Source organism: Dermochelys coriacea, chromosome 1 (assembly GCF_009764565.3).
Source record: "Dermochelys coriacea isolate rDerCor1 chromosome 1, rDerCor1.pri.v4, whole genome shotgun sequence".
NCBI classification, from domain to species: domain Eukaryota; kingdom Metazoa; phylum Chordata; order Testudines; family Dermochelyidae; genus Dermochelys; species Dermochelys coriacea.
Window position 1 is genome coordinate 264,748,356 of NC_050068.2, and position 17,909 is coordinate 264,766,264.

General features: G+C 42.0%; 2 protein-coding genes and 1 pseudogene across 2 annotated transcripts; 2 read left to right on the top strand and 1 right to left on the bottom strand.

The window, feature by feature from the left end:
• Positions 1-2,917: 2,917 nt before the first annotated feature.
• On the top strand, positions 2,918-4,031 carry LOC119845854 (histone H1-like). The gene is made up of 2 exons (XM_038378746.2): positions 2,918-3,654; positions 3,991-4,031. Exon 1 carries the CDS (start codon positions 2,971-2,973, stop codon positions 3,646-3,648), a length of 678 nt encoding a protein of 225 aa, XP_038234674.1. The 5' UTR covers positions 2,918-2,970; the 3' UTR covers positions 3,649-3,654; positions 3,991-4,031.
• An 883-nt stretch (positions 4,032-4,914) lies between these two features.
• Positions 4,915-5,873, top strand: LOC119845864 (annotated as a pseudogene).
• A 707-nt stretch (positions 5,874-6,580) lies between these two features.
• On the bottom strand, positions 6,581-8,605 carry LOC119850995 (histone H3). Its single transcript, XM_038390064.2, has one exon. The coding sequence runs from the start codon at positions 8,337-8,339 to the stop codon at positions 7,929-7,931; it is 411 nt and encodes a 136-aa protein (XP_038245992.1). The 5' UTR covers positions 8,340-8,605; the 3' UTR covers positions 6,581-7,928.
• Positions 8,606-17,909: the final 9,304 nt, after the last annotated feature.

Below are 17,909 nucleotides of genomic sequence, written 5' to 3' on the forward strand. Positions count from 1 at the left end.
CTTGCACAGACTGAACTAAACTGTTGAACCTTTTGAGATTTGTCCTTCTCAGTGTCTATCATTACACAGCATTACAGTACTGAGCAACATACTAGGCTATTCAGCAAATAATATAAACTCATGCTTCATTACTGAAACAACAAACAAATCAATAATAATAATAATAATAATATAATAATTTTAAAAGATGTGATATTTATTTACATAGCAAGAATAATTTAAAATTGATCCCACTAGGATTATCTGTTACCTTGGAGGCACTAAATAAGTTTGGGGTATATTACCATCTCTCTTCTTTATCTCAATAAATTATGACTTGTGAAATATTATTATTCATTGGCTGTAACCATTCCAATAAAATCCCTCCATTTCTCCCCCCTCCCCCTAATTGAGAGTGGATGGTCCATGGGATTGGTAATGGGCAACAAAACACTTTCACCTCTAGGTTGCCCTTGCCAAGCTAGCTCATGTTTGTAGTGATGAAAAGTTTCTTCTGTCTGATGGCTGTTGGCACTCTCAGGGGCTTTTGCATCAGTGATCCCTATCCATATTGCTTTGGTACCCCTGGAAATTGGCAGAGTGGAATACCACAGGGAGGCTAAGTGTTTTTTTTTTTTTTTTATTGTTTAGTGTGATCACTGCTGCACCATTAGGAGCCTTTTAGAATAGGGATGTGAAGTATGTTACTATTGGGACCACGCATGCCACCTTTCTCATGTGTAGAAAAGGTCTCGGCAAGAGTGGCCTCTCTGTAAGCACCCCAGGCCACGTTCTCCTAATTGGTATTTGCATCACAGGGCAACATGCACTGCTTTGAGTTTCCATTTCCATGCATGTCAACCACAGAATGGGCAAGCCGCTATGCTCTCTGGCTATTAAAGCTGGAAGTGCTCGCTTATCCTTATTAGGCTACCTTATGACTGAGATGCGAGCCATCATATATATACCCACAGACCTGTTGAGTTTCTCCATGACCCAACAAAGTAAGACTGAGTTTGAAAAAAAGACATTGATAAAAGAGGAGGTACCATATCCATTGGTTTTCCCTCCCCTACCCAGGAACCGTTCACAGCCCCTCCCATTCTTTCAGAACTGGTCGTTCATTTATTCTAATAAATAACAAAAGGGGAACTTTCCAAATTAGCTGAATTTTTTAGGGATGGGAACATGTGTGCAAATGTGTGTTTGTCAGAAAAAGGGAGTGTGTTTTGGGGGAACCTGTTTCACCATTGAGATTTCCCAGATTGCCCTATTCACACACATACCCTCTTCCATAGCTAGGGTGACCTAGGCTGGGGACTCCACTTATGAAGGGAGAGAAAAAAGAAAGAAAGATCAAGAAAATAGAGAAATGGAAGAGAAGAATGCTTCCAACTAATTGCATTGTACTGTGAGAACAGAGGGAAAGACTGAGTTTTTCCAGTTACACTAACCCAAACCTCATTATACATAACCTCTTAAAAGACACAGATTGAAGACAAGGGCTCACCAGAGACAAGTACCTTACCTGCTGTGCTCAGGATAAAGATAAAGAAAAGAGATTCTGCCTTGGTCTATAGAAATCCTTCTCTGGGCCTACTACCACCTCTGTCCCCACAGGCTCAAAGGGTGTTATGCCTTTCATATGCCAACATCTCCGTTCCAGAGATTTGTCTCCGAGGGAAAGATATTCATTGAATGAATGTGATGCTATTAAGCAGGGCTTTTGATCCTAATGGATACCACACCCCTTTATTACATGAGTCAAGCACTGGAGCCAATGATGAATGAATAAATATAAAGTTTCTTTTAAGGAAAGAAATATGAATGGCATTGCTAGTATAATTTATTCAGATTCACTTGAGTACAATCATTCAATTTCTACAGCTAGGTACTGTTGACACAGACTTTACATATAGGAATGTCCCTATGCACTTATTTGAGACCTAGCAAAGTGGATTGTCCAGAAACAACTACTGTTTGTCCCTAGTTTAGAAACTAAAGGGGTGTAGGAATTGTGTTTTCAGATCATTTTAATTCCAGAGATTCACACACCACACACACTTTCACATCTGCCATTCTTTCTTTTTTCAGATTAATGGATGATTTCTAATTTATTTTACAGAAAAAATAATCCCCCTCTTTTTTTTTACATGAGTATGATTTGTTTCTTTGTAATTTAGAATTAAACAATAGCTAGTAATTATGCTTTAATATTTTTATATACCCATTGGCCATCAGGCTATGGTATGCATCCCTTTCCTATTTTATAAGAACTAGAATCTGGGTTTTGTACCAAGAGTAGATAATTTGTGGGGGATAATACCACAAAACACATATTATTACCTTATGGGAAGTAAACAGCCCCTCACAGAACTTTAGTCTAGAAGGTGTGGAAAGATCCACTAAGTTAAGTCAGTACTATTTCCTAGTATTCAAGGGTTATAGACCTTGGTGAGCAAAGCTGAAATCTAGTTTGCAATAGTTTGTGCTACCTCTCTCTCTTTTAAATCAGTTTATAATGAGAACATTGATACAAATCACTCACTTTCTTATACAATTTGGAGAAGACCCTCTAAAGATTAGTATTGCATTCTTTTTCTGATCTTATTCCTAAAAGAACATTTTTAATTTACAAAGAAAAACAAAACTTTCTCTTTCTGGAGGTCCATCAAGCTCCAGGACGCAAGATTTATTGGGTCTTCTTTAACACAGTATTATTATTTTCAACAGAAAATACTGACAGATAAAAATGTTCTATTTCACCTTCTCATGATTGTAAAATGGGGTGATTCTGTGGCAGATATTGTGCAAAAAATACATTTTATTTCCTCCGAAGAAACACAAATTGAGCGGGGAGAAGAGCTCTGTCTGCCTTGCAGCTGGGCGGGTTCTTAAACTCACCAATCAGAGAGGAGCTCGTCTCTATAAATACAAGCCATCTAGTGTCGTAAGGCGTGTGTAGAGCGTTTGTAAATCAGTGGTGTGACCATGTCTGAAACTGCGCCCGCTGTTGCAGTGACAGCAGCTGCTGTTGCACCAACAGCTCCTCTTCCAGCTTCAAAGGCTCCAGCTAAAAAACCGAAGAAGGCGGCAGGAGGACTCAAAGCTCGGAAGGCCGCGGGTCCCAGCGTGACCGAGCTGATCACCAAGGCGGTGTCCGCTTCCAAGGAGCGCAAAGGGGTCTCGTTGGCTGCTCTTAAGAAGGTTCTGGGCTCCGGAGGGTACGATGTGGAGAAGAACAACAGCCGCATCAAGCTGGGGCTTAAGAGTCTGGTGAACAAGGGCATCTTAGTTCATACTAAGGGTGTCGGTGCCTCGGGCTCCTTTAAGCTCAGCAAAAAGCCGGGTGAGACCAAGGAAAAGGCGCCCAAGAAAAAGCCAGCGGCAAAGCCTAAGAAACCAGCTGCCAAGAAACCCGCCAGCGCCGCCAAGAAACCCAAAAAGACCGCGGCCGTGAAAAAGAGTCCGAAAAAAGCCAAGAAACCAGCAGGTGCAGCAGCCAAGAAAACGGCCAAGAGCCCGAAAAAGGTGAAACCTGCCGCCAAGCCTAAGAAGGCAGCTAAGAGCCCGGCTAAGGCCAAAGCGGTGAAGCCTAAAGCGGCCAAGCCCAAGCCGACGAAACCCAAAACAGTGAAGGCTAAAAGGGGCGCGCCTAAGAAGAAGTGAAATGACGTGAGATCTTTACCATTAAAAAACCCAACGGCTCTTTTAAGAGCCACCCATTCCTTCCCGAAAGGAGCTGAAACTCTAGATTCACTTACGGCGTGATGCCTTTTCATTGAAAGGCGGACATTCCCATGTCGCCTAGCCACATGAGAATCACAGTAAAGAAGGGGCAAATAAAATTTACGTTTGTGCATCATTAGGAAGGAACATGAAAGAGCCCCTGGAGATAGTCGTTCCTTCTACTGTGTACCTTTCTTACAGTAATTTTACTACCCCCGCTAGAAATCAACGGGGGGGGGGGGGGCGTATTTCAAATCTATGCTGTTTTTATTTTTTTGAAAGTATAAAGAAAACGACAAGGAATTTAGAAGATGAAACTACAAGGAAACCAAAGCAGCCCTGTGTTGGAGCCAAGCATCTTAGGGGAATGAGCGCTAATACCTTTTGGGTAAGAGAAGGCAAGAGTTTGTTTATGGAAAGATATTTACGATCATTACTTTTGTGTCCGCTTCAGTCTCTGTCGGAGGGGGAGGGATAGAGAACAGGGTGTGATAGGAAACGGCGATTTAGAAACAAAAGTTCATTTTCTGCCCTCTTCGAGAGTGGATTTAAACCAGCTGTAGTTTAAAAATCCCACTCTGTGCAAGGATTGGCCAGTAACTCTATTTTTTTTTTCTTAAGGGGGATTCAGTGTGTCACAGACTCTCCTTCGCCCATTCGGGGTGGGCGATCTTGAGAAAACGACAAATTACCTCCTAGGGATTTTTATTTGGTTTCCAGTCAGATTAATCGGCTGTTTATATATAGTTTCGTTCGCAACTGCACAAATAACCTGGAAAGGAAGAGGTGTGTATAACTTATCATTTTGTTAATTTAATACAACTCTCGCAAATATCCTGATGCACTTTCTAAAGGGTGCTGTTAATTATTCTTGCGAAAGAACAGAAAGGGATGGATGTTACTTTGCATTAGCATGTTTTCACTAGACTCAGAGAAGGGACACAAGAAGCGAGACCTGTTCTTAAACCTCACTTTACTTCCTTAATTTCTCTGGCCGAACATCGTAAATTGTGTTCTAACATACAACCACTTAATAAAAGAACAGCGAAGACATGACACTCTCAAGCCTACGGTCCTACCACTTCTCTCTAGAGAGTTAAACGATTTATGATAGGTTGAAAAGTTATTGCCTGAACAGCCAATGGTAATGCGTATCTAACTCTGACCAATAGACAGGTAAAATGGGTCGGAGTGGACGGCTCTTGATTCTCGGGTCCAATAAGAAAAGAGGAAAGGGAAACACCTAATTTGCATAAGGCTTCTATAAATATAGGGGCGGTCGCCATGATTTCTATACTGATTGTGTCTCGTATAGAGACGCTGAAGATTAGTGTTCGTCGAGTTCCTTAAGGCAGAGTAGTTTTTGTCAAGATGCCCGAGCCAGCAAAATCTGCTCCCGCTCCCAAGAAGGGCTCTAAAAAGCCGTGACCAAGACTCAGAAGAAAGGCGATAAGAAGCGCAGAAAGACTAGGAAGGAGAGTTATTCCATCTACGTGTACAAAGTGCTGAAACAAGTTCACCCGGACACCGGCATTTCCTCTAAGGCCATGGGGATCATGAACTCGTTTGTAAACGACATCTTCGAGCGCATTGCGGGGGAAGCGTCTCGCCTGGCTCATTACAACAAGCGCTCGACCATCACTTCCCGGGAGATCCAGACCGCCGTGCGCCTGCTTCTGCCGGGGGAGCTGGCCAAACACGCGGTGTCTGAGGGCACTAAGGCCGTTACCAAGTACACCAGCTCCAAGTAAATGGTTTGTTGTGAGACTACCTACACCTTTAACCCAAAGGCTCTTTTAAGAGCTATCCATTTTCTCACCCAAAGAGCTTTGATATCAGTAATTGCTGTTGCTTGTGTTTTGCAAACTCCAACAAAGCATATTTTAAAAATATTAACGTGCTTTAGTCTCAGCGACTTGTGAAAGTATTTTTTTCATTGCATATGCTCCCTATATCGTGGGGGACTAATTTCGCTTTAGTAAATGTAACATTAAGTCAATTTTAAACTATATCAGGTTTTAGAATGTTAATGCAAAATGTCGCTGTCTCTCGTTCTTCTCTTTTCTCCCCCTCCCAACCAATAGTTCGGTGAGGTGTCGCCCCCAAGAAATATAAAATATGGCTAAACGGTTTGTCGGGTGAATAAAAATTGAAATTGGATCAGATTACACGGTTCAGTACGCTATTTAACTGAAGAATAATCCTAGAGGTTCGACTAAAAAGTTTTGTCTCCTATTAATATCATCCTTATTTGCTTCTTGAATTTATAAATCCTATCTGCCTGAAGGATAAGTGGTTGCCTCATTGTTTCTCTCATTCTTTAAGCTAAAACTCAAAATGCTTTCCCCCCCCTCCTTCTCTAGTTTATCTGAATAATCTTGCTGTTTGGGACTGTTAATAGAAGAACATTTAATAAATATTTTAAAAGATAACAAATGTTCAAAGGTATGGGGGTGTTGCATCTCCCTCAGCGGGAATGCAGTGGCTTTTAAAAGAGCCTTTGGGTCGTTTGGAAGTTGCAGAAGATGGCTGAGCTGAGCAGCCTGTAGACATCTCACCACGGATACGCCGGCGTAACTGGATGTCCATGTTCTCTCTGTGTGTGTATATAAATCTCTCCTCTGTTTTTTCCACCAAATGCATCCGATGAAGTGAGCTGTAGCTCACGAAAGCTTATGCTCTAATAAATTTGTTAGTCTCTAAGGTGCCACAAGTACTCCTTTTCTTTTTGCGAATACAGACTAACACGGCTGCTACTCTGAAACTTGGGCAGGAGGGTGACTCTTGGTGTGAATAGCACACGACTTAAAGTTAAAAGAAAAGGAGTACTTGTAGCACCCTAGAGACCAACAAATTTATTTGAGCATAAGCTTTCGTGAGTTACAGCTCACTTCATCGGATGCATGCAGTGGAAAATACAGTTAGTTAGTATCTTCAAAGAGCCCCACCAAGTAGGCTTCGCTGGCCTCCTGTCAGGCCATAACGGCCGAGCTCTGGAAGCACAGATCGAAAGCGGTCTCCACAAGCTGGCCGCTTCCCTGAAATTCAGGCTCCTAGAACCACCCCCGTACGGCGCTCGTCTGCTGCCCCCGGCCCCTCCCCCCGCTACTCCGTCTACAAAACCGCCTTCCCTTTTCTGCCACCTCGGTGCATATTTATTTCTTCTATTATAGCAGAGGCTTCGTGTCTCGCTATTTTTCTTTCAAAACGACAAGTGCATTAAACAATGTCATTCCTGCTCTCTCTTACAGCTGAACACCCCTCACGCAAATTAATCCCCAGAGATAAGGGGCGGGGATAATAGTTAACCCACAGAATGGGATGAAACGTCTCTCGATCCTCGTATTTTGTGTTTTAATTTGCGGTTATTTAGCGGTTGGCACAACTATCCTTCAGTAATTCTCGCCTCTGTGACTGTGGGGCACTGCACCCTCATGAGGGATCTCTAATTTCCTTCAATCCTGCCTTAAACAGATGAAAGACTGGAGGAGATTTTTGAATAGTAATTACTTGTAATAAGTGAAATGATTAAATTGCTGTCTAGTTTCACCCTGATACATCTTCGAGCGAAAGAATCTAGCTGGTTTAATATGCGGCGTTAAGGAGAATAGGACACAAGAATGCCGCTTTCCTTGTCTCCCATCTTCCTTCCCTCTTCTTAAAAAGATCGCATTTGTGTTTCGTTTCCAATTAGATTGGCTTGAATTTTACAAAGGAATTGTTCAAATCTTTTATCATTCACATACCGCACCCCAAAGTAACCCATTGGCGGCTTGTTTACAGTTTACTTTTAGCCAGACTGAGAATAAAGGTTTCCACGTGATAAATGTTTAAAAGTAAATTAGGAAATCCTTTGACTGCTCCCTACAGAAGTCCACGTAGCTGAGTATTTTCAAAGAGGAAATATCACCTGTTTTTCGAATTGCAAAGGGTTTTTATAGGAAATATTTCTAGAGTTAAATAGCAACTTTGTATTTGGCATGGGTTTAGAAGCTAATAGGAAATAAGTGCATTTACTGAAAAGACAGAACACTACTATTAAATTAAAAAGCAGTTTACCTACAGTGGTGTACCACCTCGGAACAACACTTAAATTATAAAAAGAAAAAGAGCACTTGTGGCACCTTAGGGGCTTACAGGCGTGCTACAACTCCTTCAAATGTAAATTTAGTGGCTCTTAAAAGAGCCTTTGGATCATTTGGAAGATGACTGAGTAGCCTTTAAGCTCTTTCGCCACGGATACGCCGGGCTAACTGGATGTCCTTGGGCATGATGGTGACTCTCTTGGCGTGAATAGCACACAGGTTGGTGTCCTCAAAGAGCCCCACCAAGTAGGCTTCGCTGGCCTCCTGCAGGGCCATAACGGCCGAGCTCTGGAAGCGCAAGTCGGTCTTGAAGTCCTGGGCGATTTCACGCACCAGGCGCTGGAAGGGCAGCTTGCGGATGAGCAGCTCAGTGGATTTCTGGTAGCGGCGGATCTCTCGCAGGGCCACGGTGCCGGGTCGATAGCGATGGGGTTTCTTCACTCCCCCAGTGGCAGGAGCGCTCTTCCGGGCAGCTTTAGTGGCCAGCTGCTTACGGGGGGCTTTGCCACCAGTGGATTTACGGGCGGTCTGCTTGGTCCGAGCCATTGTAACAAAAACAAAGCGTTACTACCTCTGAATCAAAACAGAAAAGGAGAAGCGTGTACTGTGGCACTAGCTGTATTTATAGGCAAACTCTCCTTCTTGATTGGCTGATGGTTATGAGCCATATGTCATTGGGTAATTTGAAAATTTGAAAAGCCCGCTCTGTACTATTGAAATAGGACCCTTCCCGCCTTACCACTATCCAAAAGTTTACGGCTTTCCCAATGTGGCTGCACCACAGCTCATTTCCCTGAAATCCAGGATTCCTGGACCGCCCAGCACTGAACATTTGTGCGGTTTCCTCTCTCCGAAAAAGACTCCACTTTTCCTTCGCTACCATCTCAGTTTCTTGTTCTTTTATATCGGAATAGCCAGTTTATGAATGTCATTCCTGCTCCTTATTTCTCTTACAGTCGAACACCCATCTCTGGAGACAGAGAAGGGTAATAACTAAACCCTAGTTTATTTATTGTTTTATTGAAACACAATACAATCTCCCCGTTTTCATTGTGTCTCATGTTTCAGTTTGTGGTTATTTGGAGTGTTGGAGGAGCCTTCAATTCTAATCCCCCTTTGAGACTGAGACCTTTAGTCTCCTTTCGTAATTCTCTGAAACCTTAATTAAACACGTGAGACCAAAAGAATTTTTAAACAGTAATCACTTGTGTTGCAATACTTACCTAGTAAAAGGATTAAATTTCTATTTTACAGCCTAATTTGTTTCTGTTCACAATAATCTACTTGGTTTAATAAATTTCAGAGTAGCAGTTGTGTTAGTCTGTATCCACAAAAAGAAAAGGAGGACTTGTGGCACCTTAGAGATGAACAAATCAGTGGAAAAATAGGACACAAATCATTAGATAGTCGCCCTTTTCCTCCCCCCCCAAAAAAAATTTTATACCAAAGGAGTACTCAAACTCCCATCTCTGACCCGCAGGGGTAGAGATTGTTTAAGTAGTTATGAATAGTCCCTAGAAGGACATACAGGGGAGGGTTATGACTAACTCATCTGTTAACAGAGTGGACTTTTCAAACTAATCAATGTGTCAAATCACGGGCCCACTAGCCAGATAGAAAAGGTACTTTGGTCTCTAACTCATCTGCAGGTTTCAGAGTAGCAGCCGTGTTAGTCTGTATTCGCAAAAAGAAAAGGAGTACTTGTGGCACCTTAGAGACTAACAAATTTATTAGAGCATAAGCTTTCGTGAGCTACAGCTCACTTCATCGGATGCATTTGGTGGTGTATTTTCCACCAAATGCATCCGATGAAGTGAGCTGTAGCTCACGAAAGCTTATGCTCTAATAAATTTGTTAGTCTCTAAGGTGCCACAAGTACTCCTTAACTCATCCGCAGTTTCTCCATTTCCCATACTCACGGGTTTCCCCCCCCCCCCAACCCGTTTTGGAGGCAGAAGCTGTGTGCGAGGAATAGTTTTAACTAAGCTTTCTAGCCTGGAAGGGAAAGTCCTTGGGTATCCCTTCCTAGGAGATATAGCTTGCTATCCCTCTGCGGCTGCTGCAAGCCTGCTGCCCAAACAGGGTAGCTCTGAGAGAACCAAGGTCATCTCCCTGAAAAGGGTCTTTTTCTCTAGACATTATTCAGAACCACCTACCCCTTATTAAAATCACTTTAATACTTTATTTAAATCTAGTCTCTGAATATGGTACAAATTAAAAATTAAGTACCACATACAATAGGAAATAACTTAGACTTTTTGTAAGTTTTCTCCGGAGCCCTCTTATAGGTATCAGCTAGCATTCAATTTTTTGTTTCAGATTTTTATATAATATGGAACTAGAGAGCAGACAGCTGACCTCATACAATGTTTCTCATAGATCAATGGCAGTGAACAGATTGCAGGTAAAGATTAAGAAATTGGGAATTATCACGTAATAATAAACAATTTGATGTGTAAGGTAAAAGTCTTTCCCCATACGTTTGAAGAAAGCTACTAAAAGTAACAGTTCTTATTGTGAAAGTCTAGAGAGGCTTTGAAAAGGCCCTTTGTATTCTTGATGTTTTGGTCTGACTGGGAGAAGGAAAAATTAAAGCATGCTCAATAAAGCTAACAGCATAACGGATCACAATCTTCATATTTTCTTCAGCATTCTGTTCGAGATACGTTTTATACCCCTACAGCGAACCCAGCTTTGAAATACCGTGGACGTTATGGAAAAGCACTTTCCGAAGACCCTCGTTTACCGAGTCCAGTTTAGACTATAGTTTGTGCAATGAATCATCACCTGAGGCTGCGATCCGTGGGGACGACCTGATTGAAAACTGTCAAGAAAAACATGGGCGGGGTCTATTCTCTGTTATCCTGCCCCGCTAGCCTCTGTTTTCATGATGCTTGAGTTAGAAGAAAAGTGGCGGGTTATTAGCCCAGCTCTTCCGCTCGCCATTGTCTGAGCATTGCTCCATTTAGACTCCGCATATATATATATGGCAATACCTGGCGTCTCTGTTAATTCTTTAATATAAGAACAGCTGTCAAATAGCATTTTTCATTTGCCATTACCTTATTTTGCCTTCTGGAGGATCTTCTGGTAAAACTGCTTCACTTTTGTGCCTATTTTGGTTTCAAACTGCTCCTTTTGGTTTTTATGGATTTGCAGTCTGCAGTAAAATCTGACCAATCAGGTTTCGGGACACATCACCTTTCTCCTGATCCCCAGCGTTCGTCGCCATTTCCCTAAGTGTGCGCAGGGAGAACTAATGTGATCGGTGCATATTTACTGTATTTCATCCAAAGATAGAGCAGGGCCCTCTTGTATTATCGGATACCGTATTCTTTTCTTTCGTTCATTACGTCCGTTCATTAGGAGGTATGTTCCTTTTCCATTATTACTATTCCCTTTGCTATACCGTGAGCTGTAGCTCACGAAAGCTTATGCTCTAATAAATTTGTTAGTCTCTAAGGTGCCACGGGTACTCCTTTTCTTTTTGCGTACTGTAAGTAGTCTGACTACTGATTGAATGGCTGTACAAATAAGCAGAAACCCAGAGTCCTTTTCCACGATAGGAAAAGGAATTCATTCATATAATTGATAAATAAAAATAATTATTTTGTGTGGGAAAGGCTTTGAAATTGTTTAAAGACCATAAAATTTGATATACATACGTGACAGCAAAAAAGTTAATACACCCTAATGCTAACTATGCTACTAAAACACAATTTAACTATGTGTCTACTGATCTTTAGAAAGCATGGATTAAAATGATCACTAAAGGCTCTAGGACACTGAAGAAAATAAAATACGTCATCCTTTCTCATTTATTATCCTCTATTGCCATCTAACGGACACTCCTTTTCAAGCTGCAGAATTTTAAAATATTGTTACATTGCAGTATTTACTATTAACGACAAAAAACATACAAACCAATACAATAATAAGTATTCTTTGTTCATCTCTCTAATTCTTACATTAAGATTACTTGTATTTTGAATAACAGATTATCCCCCCCCGAGCAAAAAGCTAGAACTTTCCTATATGACAGGTTTCAGAGTAGCAGCCGTGTTAGTCTGTATTCGCAAAAAGAAAAGGAGTACTTGTGGCACCTTAGAGACTAACAAATTTATTTGAGCATAAGCTTTCGTGAGCTACAGCTCACTTCATCGGATGCACTTTCCCCATAATACAAAGGTACTGGACAGATAGCAAGTGACAAGTCCAGCTGTAAATATGTCTAAAATGTGACATGTCTATTAATATAATAAATGAGAACAGTATGTTACACACTGCCAAAATACAGTCTTGATATAACATATTTGAACTGAACAAGAAAAAAAAAACCTATTGGAAAGATTTTTATTTGCTACACACTTTTCAGACCTTCCTCTGAACACAGAATTATTCATTTCTCACAGGCTTTCATCACCATAGTATCCTAATGCTCCCCAAATATTAATTAAACTTAGAGAATTCCCCTGTGAGTTGAGGTGACATGATTAATCCAATTTCTCTGATGAGGAGTAAATAACACAGAGATTAAAAAAAAAACATCCATGGATTTTGGGTGCCTGATTCCAGATGGCTAGGGCCTGATTTTTCGGAGTACTAAGCATAGTATATTCAACCAGAACTCCCATTTTGCTCAGATGCAGCTATGAGCTCTCAGCACTTCTGCAAATGAGACAAAAGGGCTCAAGTAAGGCACACAAAAAATAAGGAACACACAATTCATGACCACCTCTAAAAAGTGTGGTTTAAGTGACTTGCCCAGCATCACATAGGAACTCTGAGAGAGGCCAGGATAGAATCCAGTTCTCCAGGGTAGTATTCAACTGTCATAACCGTGAGGCCTTCCCTTCTCTTCTTGTAATCCCATGTCTTATTGATTACACTCCTTCACGTGATGCAGTTCACTAACTACCCTGACTCCTGTTTGCCAGAGACCATGGCACACATCTACCTAGGATGGGTCGGGTTGCAGCCCTCTTCCAGCTCCTCCAGAACCTCTTAATGAGATTTTGGCTGCACTTTTCTCCACACCTCCCGATCCTGGCACACCTCATCCGTGGCCCTGCAAAGTCATGGGACCTCCTCATCAACCTTCTCCTGGTGCTGGCCAAGATGGCCATGCATCATACCAAGAGGAGGAAGCTGCATGGGGGAGGAAGGAGTGCTCTGCGACTGGGGAGGCCTATGTCCCTTCCCTTGTCCACTCATGATGCTGGACAGAGTTTCTCTGGGCCATGTCTGTTGAATTGAGGTTTACTGCGGGATGCTCATTAGGACCATCTCATCACAGTTGCTTCCAGCACTGGACAATACAGCTTCAATCACCTTTTGTTACACAAACTTATTTAAAACTTTTTGGTAGCTTTTCTTATACATTGGTATTAGTCTCTCACATCCATGTTAACTCTCCTCCCACAATTTAAATATGATGACTTTGCAATTTCTTACACATGCCCAGTCCTACTTATGCTTACGTAGTTGAACATTATCAGAACAGACTCTTAAAATCCATAGCAGGCTTCTGTCAGGCCTAACTATACCTTCACTCCCAACAGTGTCTACTGACTCCCTGAACACCTTTGAGGAGCAGTGGGCGCTGTCAGGAACTTTCCTCTTGGTGTCCCCCCCAGATTCTTGATTATTACCTTATGATCTGCTCTCCCAATCCTGTTTTTTCATTAGTTGTCCCAAGAAATCAATGAAACCTAGTTTTAATGGCCCCTCCCTTTTCTGAGGGGGAGGGCATTTATTTTTGGGCAGACCCATACCCACCCACACCAGTACTTTCAAACAGTGCATGCCTTCCAACTGGAGTCATTCACCATCTCCTCTGACACTGATTCCTTCTGCGACAAGAGGGATAAACTGGCACACATTTATATAGGGGGCATTAGGTTTCAGCTCCTTTTCCAGCTCCTCCAGAATCTCTTATTGAGATTCTGGCTGCACTTTTCCCTATGCCTCCTGGTTTATGAACACCCCACCCATGGCCTCGCACTCACAGGTCCTCCCCATAAACCTCCTCCTGGCAATGGCCAAGATGGCCATCCATCACTCCAGGAGGAGGAAGCTGGATGGGGGTACTCTGCAACTGCCAGGCCTATTTCCTGTCCCTTATCTGCTCATGTCTCTGGGATGAATTCCTCTGGGTGGTGTCCACTGACTTTGTAGACTCATTTGAATAGTAGTGGGGGTTGCTGGGGTTCCTCTGCTTGGTACCCCCTCCGGATCCCTGATTTTCAACCTTTGACCTTACTCAAAATCCTGTTTTCTCCTTTTTTGTCCCCCATAATCAGTTGCAGCCTGGGCTTAGTGGTTCCCCCTGGCCCCTTAGTTGAGGGGTAGGCACTTTAGTTATAGGAAGGTCTAGATTCACCTGTACCAATACTTCAGATAGTATACACTGTTGAGCTGCCTAGAGTAGCTCAGGAGCATGAGTGCCAACCTCAGGGCAGACTGTCAAGGAACAAGGCAAGAACCACAAACTAGTTGTATGTTCTATAATTACATTTCACCAACTAAGTAACCAGTGTGAGCTCCTAAAGCACTATAGCAAGCCTCTGAAAGCAAGCCTGCCTTTGTGCCAGATTGCGTCTTGCACCAAAAATCACCACAATATTCAGGTTACTCCCACTCCCAAAGAACTTGTACTTCACACTTGGTAATGCTTCTATCCTGACTGTGCCAGTTTATAGTTTTAGAGCAGACACTTTTATAGTTACAAAGCAAACACTTAAATATTATCTTATAGCATATGATAAAGATATTATAAGTGAGATTAAGACATGCAACAATTTACAAGCATTTCATAAAGTCCAAATACTAAACACACTTCTATAAATCTAACACCTATTTTAACTATACTAACACACAGGTGAGCCAGCTTGGTGTCCAGCTATGCACTTGTCAGTGTTCAGTGAGACCCAGGGGCCCTGGCAATCTTCCAACTTCTTCAAGAAATGATGAAGAGGTTCTGTGGACAACAGCCTCCTTCACCACTGATTTATTCAATTAACCACTATTCATCCTGGAGCTGAATGAGGCAGTTGTTCTGTGCAGAAAATAGTATGTGATGGTCACTTTAAAAGCCACAGATTTTGTGGGTCCGTAAGTCTGACTACCCTTAAGCTTGCTGTTGTAGGTTAGTCTTTACGTTTGCTAATTCTTTTGCCAGTTTATTTGAGCATAAGCTTTCGTGAGCTACAGCTCACTTAATTTGTTAGTCTCTAAGGTGCCACAAGTACTCCTTTTCTTTTTGCGAATACAGACTAACACGGCTGCTACTCTGAAACCTGTCTTTTGCCAGTGTATCTTATGTTTTCCTGGATGACTGCATCTACACTTAGGGCTTTTGCCCACATAGTTGTAGATTATAGGTGTGGATATAGCTATTCTGGCTAAACTTTTACATATAGACCAGTCCTAATTCTTGTATATTGTCAGCTACCATCAAAATCCCACATCTGCACTGGCATTCACACAGGGTCATGAACCCTCTCTGTCCTTTCTGCTGCACTATTGCTCTGAGTAGTTCCATCAATCTGGTGGCACACTTCACTGTGCACAATGCTCAGGCAGGTCTAACGAAAGATAATGGCCCAAAAGGAATCCTTAGCAGGATAAATAGGTGTAATCATATGGCAAATATGTGATATCTTGTCTGGAGTAGACAAATGGTTAAATGTAGGGGCTTTTCTTCGCTGCCAGGCTAACTCACATTATTAATCGGTTATTCCTGTTAACTAATCCCTATTACAAACACGTACACAAAATGCCAGACTTTTGTGTGTTTTGGTTCTAGTACCTCAAATAAATGGCACCAATGGATATACAGGTTAAAGCCCTGTCAGCTTCTGACATGATCACCCCGTTGTGTGAATGTAGCCTAGTGACATTCAAGTGCTGCTAACCCTTCTTTGCTTTTCCACTGTTCCATTCCCACTGGGCTAACTTCTCTTGTTTTCTATCTATTCCTTCCTTCTAGATCAGAAATCACCTACCAATTAGTATCGGCTGACTCAGCATTCAACCGTCATGTTTTAATTTTGTTTCCTGTACCAGCAACTCTCAGGTCCAATATAACACGTTCTCTTTGAGAATAGTGATCAGGAAGACATCTTCTCAGCATGAAACCAGCTGGTCAGAGGGTAATGCAAAAACCCACCTTGATGTCCCAGCGGCTCTGATTGCATCCACATCACACTGCTATGTTCTTTGGCCACTGTACAATTGGGGCGGAGGGCTTAGCCCCTTGGTGCCTCAGTCCATGCATGGAAGTGCACATGTTCAGCAGTACCCAATGCACCCCATACTCTGTCTACACAGGAGGAAGAGAGCAGGTACACTGATGATTTACACGTCAAAGTTTTGATGTTTCCTGTTTGTGCATACTTTACTTTTTCTAGTTTGGGCTGTTTTAGGGTTGAGTGGTTTTGCAAATGCCTGTTAATTTATGACAGTTGGGCTGCCTGTGTTAGAAACCTGCAGTAAATATTTGTGTACTACAATCCTTTGGTGTTTGTCTAGTGCAAAATTATTATGGAGAAACAGCAACTTAAAAATCAGGATTTTAATGAATTCTCTGGTTAATAATACATGCAACTGATTATTTGACTAGCTGTAAATGAATTGATATGGTGACTAATGCAGTGCTCACATTAATTAATTTCTCCATTAAATCTAAGATGAGTGGACACAAGGTATCCCTTACTGTCCTTGCTCTCCTAGGCCCAGCCTTAGTCTGCGGCATTCTCACTCAAAACAAAGGTGTACTTTCTTCTTGCTTGTACAGGGCCTGTAAAAATTCAGTCACCAACCCATTGATGGCCAAAGAACCTTTCCTTATGCTCAGATATATTGTGCTGTGTACAGCAGTCCCCACTGAGATCAGTCACATTGTACACATACTGCAGTCCAAATGATTGTACATAACACCTTCTTGTCTTCTCTCAACCAAAGGCTCATTCCTCCACCATCCTGTGCTTTCTTAGTGTGCTGTTAAAACTAATTTATACATATAGCAACAAAAACATGACATGCCACTGTATGTGCTTCTCCTTCTGGAGGAGAGGATGAGAGAACAAACATGTGACTGATGTGTAGTCACTTAATGTTCTACTGAAAGGCACTCTGATATGAGGGCAATCAAGACCGTATAAGAACCTATATAGCATACAAGAAACTAGGAAGGACTCCCTTTGTAACATTAACGGCACTTACCCCCATAGTGTAGTACAGTGTCTTATATTTTACCAGATTGCTACAAATCCCCCGGCAAGAATAGACCATTGTGATCCATATCAATAAGAAATAAGAGGTTTGTTGTGCTTTTGGATGTAAATTCACCTCTCCTTCTTATCACAGTGTGAGTCATGGTGACCTGCTGAAAGTAATCCTTCCATCAGTCAACACAATGAAATGCAGTTGTGGTGCATGGTGATGAATAAGGAAATACAATTTTGTGGGACACAACATACCACGTAAAATTGCACATTATAGCAGATTGACAGCTCTGCTGTAGTTAAGGTTAAGACCAACTTTCTGTTTAAAGTTCAACTCTTTTAGGTGCTCTAAAATCTACATGGTTACTCAGATCACCATGAAATTTAAAGTGCCTCACGTGGTTGCAGGGTTCAGTTAGTGATTCAAATTGGGAGCCCTTTGACCAAGGTGTTCCTGAAATATAGGAACAAACCGTCCCAATGTACAGAAAGAACAGTAAATATGGCAGGTGACCAGCTTGACTTAAGAGAGAAATCTTCAGTGAGCTTAAACACAAAAAGCAAGCTTACAAGAAGTGGAAACTTGGATAGATGACTAGGGAAGAGTATAAAAATATTGCTCAAGCATGTAGGGGTGTAATCAGGAAGGCCAAAACACAATTGGGGTTGCAGCTAGCAAGGGATGTGAAGGGTAACAAGAAGGGTTTCTACAGGTATGTTAGCAACAAAAATAAGGTCAGGGAAAGTGTGGGAACCTTACTGAATGGGGGAGGCAACCGAGTGACAGATGATGTGGAAAAAGCTGAAGTACTCAATGCTTTTTTTGCCTCGGTCTTCACAGACAAGATCAACTCCCAGACTGCTGCACTGGGCAGCTCAGTATGGACAG

Bases quoted from the DNA above. Each gene is read 5' to 3' on its own strand.
- LOC119845854 (XM_038378746.2), top strand. From the start codon at position 2,971: ATGTCTGAAACTGCGCCCGCTGTTGCAGTGACAGCAGCTGCTGTTGCA.
- LOC119850995 (XM_038390064.2), bottom strand. From the start codon at position 8,339: ATGGCTCGGACCAAGCAGACCGCCCGTAAATCCACTGGTGGCAAAGCC.